The 8731-nt window shown below is 38.2% G+C and overlaps 1 protein-coding gene across 1 annotated transcript in view; it reads left to right on the top strand.

The window, feature by feature from the left end:
• Nucleotides 1-2287: 2287 nt before the first annotated feature.
• Nucleotides 2288-8731, top strand: part of LOC110055755 (uncharacterized) — a 21211-nt gene continuing 14767 nt past the window's right edge. The window contains exons 1-9 of the mRNA XM_089271232.1: nucleotides 2288-2381; nucleotides 4185-4255; nucleotides 4754-4879; nucleotides 5432-5496; nucleotides 5670-5755; nucleotides 6245-6423; nucleotides 7003-7227; nucleotides 7795-7895; nucleotides 8389-8522. Of these exons, the coding sequence (XP_089127358.1) occupies nucleotides 2288-2381; nucleotides 4185-4255; nucleotides 4754-4879; nucleotides 5432-5496; nucleotides 5670-5755; nucleotides 6245-6423; nucleotides 7003-7227; nucleotides 7795-7895; nucleotides 8389-8522 (1081 nt within the window). The remainder of the gene's footprint in view (nucleotides 2382-4184; nucleotides 4256-4753; nucleotides 4880-5431; nucleotides 5497-5669; nucleotides 5756-6244; nucleotides 6424-7002; nucleotides 7228-7794; nucleotides 7896-8388; nucleotides 8523-8731) is intronic.

Here is an 8731-nt window from a genome sequence, read left to right as displayed (position 1 = left end):
ATGTTTCGTAGTAAACATCTCAGGGCATTTAGAAATATAAAGAGTTTTATTTACTACGCAATGAAGGACGTATTTCTATGATTCGTATGTTTTCTTTTTTTTTTTTTTTTCAAATCTACGCTGAATCAGTTAGATCGATGATCACATGAGCAATGAAAAAAATGGATGTAATTATTAGGCCAGCTCCGTAAGCAGGCAAGATGAATCAAATCCTGCGCTGTGATTGGCTACCCGAGCGGGCAAGATGGAGCTATCTTGCCCGCTCGGGACTACCCGCCGTGTCGCGCAAGAAAAATTTCCCGGAAAGCCATATAATAAATCCTTTATTGACCAAGCTTGTTCGGTCAAGATAGTTGGATATTGGCCTTGTTCTTTTTTTGCGTGTTTATGGACCTCGACTCAGTCTCGGTCCATAAACACGCAGAAAAAGAACGAGCTAGGCCAATATCCAGCCGTCTTAACCTCACACTTGGTCAATAACCCATACATACAAACCTTCCAAATTAATTATTCCACGAGCGCGAACGTCAAGTTGACTATCACTATCTCATATATAACAAGCGCGAGTAAAACAATTGTCTTATTAAAAACGCCCCCAAAATGTAGAAAACAAACTAAAAAGATAAAAACGCCCCAAAAATTCACGCCCACACTTACCATATTTGTAGCGCAGGTTATAATGGCTCATATACAAGATGGCTAAGCCAATGAAAACTCTCAAATTACATTATTCAATGATCCAGTTTTTAACAATGTTGACTGACAGCCGGTATAATCATGGGGTGTCCCGTTAGTATTTTAGAAACCTAGTTTGTTATCCTTATTTCACGAGGTCTTTTCCTCAGACAAACTTATTTAGACCAGGCAGGTATCTCAGTTCTTAACTTCTTGTGACCATGTCGGATGAACGGACTTTAAAAATAAATGAAACAGATCGAGTCGGATGCATCGTTTCCGTGATACTGTCTTGTCAGGCTCTTCAGTCGGGGAAAATATTGCGAGCATATGACTCAGCGATCAGCCTAAACTGAAGTTCTTCCTTTCAGTAAGTAAGCTAAGATTAATAATGATCTTTGCACAGGCTGTTAGACTAATTTGTCGTGCCGGCTGAACTATCGTATTCCACCGAAGGGTTCTCAAGCACTGTATTCATCTTACAATATCATGTTCTTTTAGTTCCTTCAGTATTTTTTTGTTCTCAAAACACAGTCACACAAACTTGCCACTCGATTTGTTCAAAGTGACATTTTTTTTCTTTTCTTCCTTCACGGCTGCTGAAGCCACCGCGTGGAAACGACAATAGTCAGATAATTTCAGTCAGTTTGCTTTCGGCATCATTTGGGAGCGTCGATCCCATACCAATTCCATCTCAATCTTTTCTGACAAGTGCGACCGTTAAAATTAGAAACCTGACCTGGATGACTTCTTCCTTTCAGGCTGTAGCTTCCACTAAAGCTTATCGGTTCACTAAAAGCCACAAAAAACCACAGTTATGCATAATACTACCCAGATTTTTTTAAATTGACCGCACAAATTTTATCCAAAACTGGTTGTCTCTGACCGACGTATACCGGCAAAAGCATAAACTTATGGGCTAAGTGTGCCTACTCTTTATTGAAAATCGTCTTTAAAGAGAGCCAGGCTTCGCACGCTGACCTTATTAAGCACATGTGGCGGAAACTAAGTTTATATTTACCCCCTTCATATTTTCCATACATTCTATTATACATTCTTTTATACGTTTTCAGTACTCGGCAAACAGTGGCAACAACAAAACTTTTACACAACATGTGATCAAATGCACTTTTTAAATGTGGAACTATGAAGAACTTTTTCGTAAACAAAATTTTTGCATCCGTTATAACTACCCGTCAAATAAACGGATTAATGACTTATACTTTGACTTGACCCGTCGCTGTGGTAATCGCATTTACAGGAAGTCCTAGATGAACTCCAGTGTCGAGTTTTCCTTTCCTGCTAAACATTTATCTTCCGTATTTATTTAGACAGATTTCAAAAGGTTTCAGAAAAGGGAACAAAATTTCAGCTATAAGCTAGATTCCTGATTTCATTTTCAAAAAGCCTTTGAGTTGCGCTTAAGAGGAAGGCAAAGAAAGGCGTCCGACTTCGACATCCGGTTGCAAGGTATATAGGACCATGGTTAACAGTCAATACGCAACTACACTGTATAACTATCTATTTACGGTTGTATGTCATTGCTTATCAGAAACATTTGTTCTTTGTATTGTTTTTCTTTTTTCGTTGTAGTCTTTGGGCACGATTTACTATGAATTGTGTTACTACTGCATTACTGGTATCCGCTATAGTGTTCTCTATTAGTGCGAAAAAGATGACAGAAGGACAAAATAACAAGGGTCTTTGTACGCCTAAAAGGGTGAGTCTGTAATATCTTTTTACATGTAGAAAATTAAAAGCGTTGTTGTTAAGCTTCTTTTGTTTATTTTGCCACTGAGCTGTATGACAGATATCAGTACTGACAATAGCCGAGTTCGAGTATACATACTCGAGCATAATTTACGGGCAGCACCTGGTTCAAACGTAAAGCCACTTATATTTTGGACGCTATTAAACGAACAAACGTTTGAGTCAGTGCATGCCGTGTTCTTCATCAGTTTCTCAAGATCTTGTGTGACACGACTACATTATATACTCGGTGAAGGTCATTCGGTTTAATTCGGCGTTGAATAAAATTTGAGGGCTTTAAGGTGGCCGAACACAGTTTTCGCGCGCGCATTTGCTGATGCAATTCAGCGCGCGCACAAGGATTGCAAAAAAACAAACATGCCGTCAATAGAGCGATCATTTTATTTACTCAACACCCGCACTACCTGAGTTATTTTTCTCTATAATTGAACCCAGTGTATTGATGGCTTTAGTCTTTTATTACAAAGATATGTTAGAAAAGGTAACGATGCAAAGAACCCAACAATTCTCAGCTTTTTCTTTGATACCGAAAGAACCCAGTTAAATGCAGCGCATGGGTAGTAAGTCAAAAAATTGCGATTGAATGAAAATTGCACTCTCGGAAATATGCCTATTACTCGAAAACCACTCATTAGAATTTCACGAAATTTGGCACGAAAATACTTAAGGAAATAAGTAATTGGAGTATTGAAAATAATTGAACTTTAACAAGGGAAATTCTAGATATTCCAGTGAACCATCACCAAGAGATAATTAAAGATCTCTCTGTTAAATTATCAGCAAAATTGTGTCAACTTGTGAGAATCGTTACAAGCTTGTTGCATGCAAATTATAAAGAAAATCTAATGACTAGATTTCCTATAAATAAACAAAACCGATTTTAAAGGCCTGTTTATATTTATTCATGTTGCCATGGCAACGGTACATACCTCAGCTTAACCATCAAAAAACCAAAGGTTGTGTTGTTAACTTGCTTGCTGCCAATTTTGGCGACCGAGGCATCAAGGGTTTTAGAGAAAAAGGCGAATGAACACAGGTATCGAAAACTGTGTTCAGCCACCTTAATTTGAAAATCAATTACTGACGGTTTCATGATGACCTCAGTCTAGAGTGTATAAGTTCTGCAATAGCCCTGGCATTTTGTTTTTCGTATAGACTTATTTTATTTTGGTTCTTGGTTCTTCCATTTAAATTATACTTTTGTTTTTATCAGTAAAGTATAACATACTTATTGGGGTCCTCTCAGTGTCCGTATTGACCTAAATATCAAATTTTAGTTGAGAAATGATGAAAACGCAGCTATGAAACAAGTCACAGCAGCGGATCTGATCAGAGATGCACTCACGTTTCCTTAGAATAAGGAAGTTGAATAACTTCCGGTGGAGGATTAATGATTTTTTCACGAGGGAACTTGAATCAAAAGAAAAAATGAAATAACTTTCTCTCTCGGCATCATAATATTGTCATTAAAACGACTGATGAGGCGATTTTTTTTTTCCTGCCCAAAAATTTCGTTTCTGAAATATTTACGCTTTAGAAGTTTGCTAGTAATTTGAGCAATCCTATGGTTATTTTCCTACTACTGTTAGTTGAGGAACGAGTTTAGCTCCCGGAATCAGCCAAAATAATTAAAAAAAAAAAAACAGTTATATTTCCCTTCAACCTGGGTGCCTGTTTGTCTTCCCACATTTGAAGGGAAAACGCCCTGGTTTTTATTTTACCTTTTTGAACTCATTTAGTTATTTGTTTTTTCAAGGTAAGAAGAAATGACCAAAGGTCATGGAACTATCGAGATTGGCAGTGGTACTTGGTAAGTACCTAGTGAGCGCCAGGTTTACACGTGTAGTCTTCCCAGTCTCTTCCCTGTGAACACACAGAAGATTGACAGCAGGCTGCAGCTGGGATCTGAGATGTTCCCTTTTGGATGTCTCAGGACGTCTGGATTCCATTACGTCACGCTCATATGTTCCCAGGAAATTGTTGCCTTTTATCTCAGAAATCGGGAAAATTAACTGAGTTTTCTGTGCGCGTTGTGATGCATGTAACGTTCATAATATTAGAACCAGTCTCCATAGAAACCCGAATTCATCATGTACTGTCCAGTAATGCCCAAACCACGCGTGTTAGTCCACAATCATCTTTTTGCAGAACAAGTAATAAACGCTCTTCTGGTTTTCATAGAGATTTAATGCTTAAATGAATTTTAATCTGAAGTAAGCAAAGTAGTTTCGCGAGTGGAGCCGTTTTTAGGGCGGAAACATTCTCGGTCTCTTTCTGATTCTTAAGGGGGTTAATGCTTAATTTACAGAAGGACACAGCCATTTCAATGAATGTCGAGTCAGCATGGCGAGCTAATTATACGGGAAAAGGAGTGCTAGTGGTTGTGGTGGACGATGGAGTCAACTTGAACCATCCTGACTTAGTATCGAACTTTGTAAGTATTTTATTAATTATGACAACTTCATAGCGTTTATCGTAAATTATTGTCATAGCAATTCCTTCGAATTACTTAATACTCTTGGGCGAAGGCGTTTCATTCTCAATAATGACAACATGCACTAGGAATAGACCGTTTTCGATATATTAAAATTCAGCTTGGCAGTGAAGCTCAGAGGACACAAACAAAGGAAATTGAATGACATGTTTATCCATTTCTTTTGTTTATGTCCTCTTGGCCTCATTATCAAGCTGTATTTTGATATATCGAAAGTGACTTCTTCAAAGAAAGTGGGATAGAACCCATCCTTGTCGGAACTATACTTCTTTGTCTCCTCTTGAATTGCAGATATGCATTTTATTTTTATTTTTTATCCAATTAGCAAAGGATCAATGATTGCGTTCCTGTTATTTAAAGCCTGCTTGTTATTTGTCAGTATAAATACAATGTTTTCACGTTAGCTTGCGGTTAGACATTTCCGTTGTCCAAACGATATGGGAAATGTCTTCTCGGAGGCTATTGGTAGAATTGTTGACTTTCTCCTAACAGAACGTATCTTCAAGTTATGACTTTTTGAAGGACCGGAATATAAGTAGATCTTATAGCCCTGGGAGGTAGGTTATGTGTTCTTCCATCTGTTCTAGATATTTACTATAACTATGATTCCCGGATATGTATAGGAGTCGAATCGGGCTTCGTCATTGGTCAGGGAGTAAATATTCTTATAATTTAATTCTAATACCTTCAAAGTTTTATTAGCTTCTTTTTTGTTATCAAATAACTTTAGCCATGGTACAAGTTGTGCTGGAATCATTGCTGGAGGAAATAACACCAACTGTGGCGTTGGTATTGCGTTTAATGCACAAATTGCAAGTAAGGACTTCAAATATCGTAAAATGAAATACTTCGTTCTCGTTTCACACCGACTCTTTCGACGCTAAACGTCTGTCCTTACCTTTACGATGAATTATGCAATTATGCAAGTTTCGTTACATATAATAAGTGACATCAAGGCATCGCATGACCTTCTATGAACTTTACTTCCGTAAAATATTAGGAGTTTCCGCACACTTTCCAATAACTTTCGGACATCTTCAGAAGCCCTCAGGCGACTTCGAAAATTTACATAAAATGAAAGAAATAAATCAATTCAAGTGTCCAGGTATTTAGCACTGTCGTGTTAATTTGGGACACTATAACTGAAATAAATGAATATTTCAATAGGTGCATCATCTCAGAAAATCGACAGAAGAAGCCTCGCTACAACTTGGAAAGATCCTTGATCAGTAGTATAAGAACCTTTTCGAGTAATTAAACCTCCAAACTGTAATTGCCAATACCTTTGTCATTCTCATTCGATAGGTATTCGAATATACGACGACAACATCAAATCAACCGACCAATTAGAGGCGAGGGGACTAAGCCATAAAAAGAACTTAATTGACATCTACTCTAACAGCTGGGGGCCTGGGGACATGGGTTGGCAAGTAGAGGGACCTGGCCCTCTATTGACAAAGGTTCTGGAACAAGGAACACGACTGGTATGTGTCACCCAGCCCTATATGCTCAACAGCACTCTTTTAAACCTATGTAGCCTCCTTCCGGGGGGCGTAGTTGTCAAACTTTGTGATTCTCAACAATTACCAGGAAACAATTTGGAGAGACAGTTTGGTCATGTGATCGAAATGAAGTGGTTTCTTCTTTTGTTTTGTTTTCGCTTATTAAGTGAAGATTCTTGGCTTAATAAGATAACTGATTTGGCGATAAAATCTTTACAGTTGTAAATGTAACTAGTATGTAAAGTCATTAAGACGTGGTATACCGTTATGATTGACATGTTATTTCTAACGTTGTTAATATGCTTTACATACTATTCATGCCCTATAGGTTTGACCAATATAAGGAGTGAGTAAATTTGAAAATACATGCGGTTTTGGGTTCAAAGAGCTCTTTCTCTCCCCAGGCCCAGGGACACACACACACACACACACACACACACACACACACACACACACACACGCACACACACAAAAACGGCCCATGTTAACTAGGTTTGAAAGAGAAAATAATATCTAAATCTAATTCAGTGTCGCCCTCTAATGAATTGTTATCTTTTTAAGGGTCGCAACAACAAAGGATCTATCTTTGTTTTCGCGGCTGGAAATGGTGGAATCCCAGGCGACAGTTGCGCATTCAGTGGATACGTCAACAGCATTTACACAATCGCCATCTCTGCCGTGAGCTGGGATGGCTCGGTACCAGCATACACTGAGCAGTGTGCAGCCATCATGGCTGTGACGTACGGACAAGACATGTTTACAAATGGGAAGGATAAAGCCCCTATGGTGAGCTACTTTTAAATTATTTCGTTAGAAACTAGCAGTTGGCTGCACTATATTAGAAATATTCTCTATTTGTAGCCTAGATCATTGTCGAGAAGCATTTAAGTGAGTTGGGAAAAAGCGTAGGCGAGATGTGGTGAAGATTTGCGACGGAAGGCTTTTATGACCATTGCATGGTTGTTGTTTTATTATTTTTTTTTTTTCTTTGTTTGTTTTGTTTTGTTTTGTTTTCTTTTGTTGGGCTACGTTTACCCATAAGAAATTTCACTTCTCGCTTAGCATTTACAGGTAAGTAGCCCTTGATATAACTTCTCATAAGAGGTACAGGCACCAATCTTTTGTTTCAGCTTAGGTTAGTCGACTCGTTAATGCTGGCAGAAAAAATGATTTTCAGCTGGCTTTGGATATCTCGAGAGAGCGTGGCAAAGGCAAGCAGCACTATCTCTGTACTGCAATACCAGATAGAAAGAGAAAGCTAAACCCTGAGTTTTTATGGCATAGTATATAGTTTTTCTCACTCCACTGAGGTTCATGGTGTACATCATCTTACAATTTTCATCTGATCCATAGATAACCACAATAGGTGGTAGCCAGTGCACCGAGGAATTCGCAGGGACATCTGCTTCTACTGCAATGGCGTCTGGGATAATTGCTTTGGCGCTTGAAGCAAAGTAATGGTAGCTGTAGTCGTGAATTTGCCCAATCTACAGAACCCCCAATATTATTTACATTTTGACAATATTAAGGAATCTTTGTTATTCATTCCTGTCAATTTATTATCGTCTATCTCCTAAAATTCAGAAAATTTCATCTGAAATTAGGAAGCTTATTGTTTGTAATGATGCGAACTTTCGCCAAATTTAGCTTGGCTGCGTAAAACTTACCCACGAAAGTTCGCTGTACTATCTTCACTTCAGATCTTGAAAACTAAATCACTTCAAGTTCTCGCAAGCTCGCTCGAAATTTCAAATAAATTTTCATGCCTTATGCATTTAAATGGCAGTCAAATGGAAATTATTTTTCTTTTGAAAATTGAGCCCCTCAACGTTTTCGTTTCATTTTCTTTCCTCCCATCAAACGTGCTTTCATTGCCCTCTTTCTCGCTTCCGAGCCTCCAGTAGTCGAGGTTTTTTTTTTCTAATAGTATGTGTTGTCTCTTTTCAGTCCAGACCTGACATGGCGGGATGTCCAGCACTTAATTGCCAGAAGTTCCAAGCCCCTGGCTCCTCAAAACATGATCGGGAGAAGCACCAGACGCCCCACCCCTACCTGGAGAGCAAACGCAGCTAACCTTTCGGGTAAATTTTGATGCATTTTTTTTTTTCTAAAATATTATTTAAGCTACTCAATGTCACCAGAAAAATTCTTACTGCATGCAAAATGTCAATTTCTAACATTAAAATTGAAAAAAAAAAAAATGAAAAATTTAGAATTGAATGACTGGGATTTAGTTCATCTCATCCTGTCCTCAACCTATCAACGTGCGACAATACAGAAACATATCAAC

Source organism: Orbicella faveolata, unplaced genomic scaffold, assembly GCF_042242905.1.
Source record: "Orbicella faveolata isolate gen_17 unplaced genomic scaffold, um_ofav_v1 contig_34, whole genome shotgun sequence".
In the NCBI taxonomy this organism is placed as follows: domain Eukaryota; kingdom Metazoa; phylum Cnidaria; class Anthozoa; order Scleractinia; family Merulinidae; genus Orbicella; species Orbicella faveolata.
The sequence above is the reverse complement of the archived record's forward strand: the minus strand, read 5'-3'. Positions and strand labels throughout refer to the sequence as shown.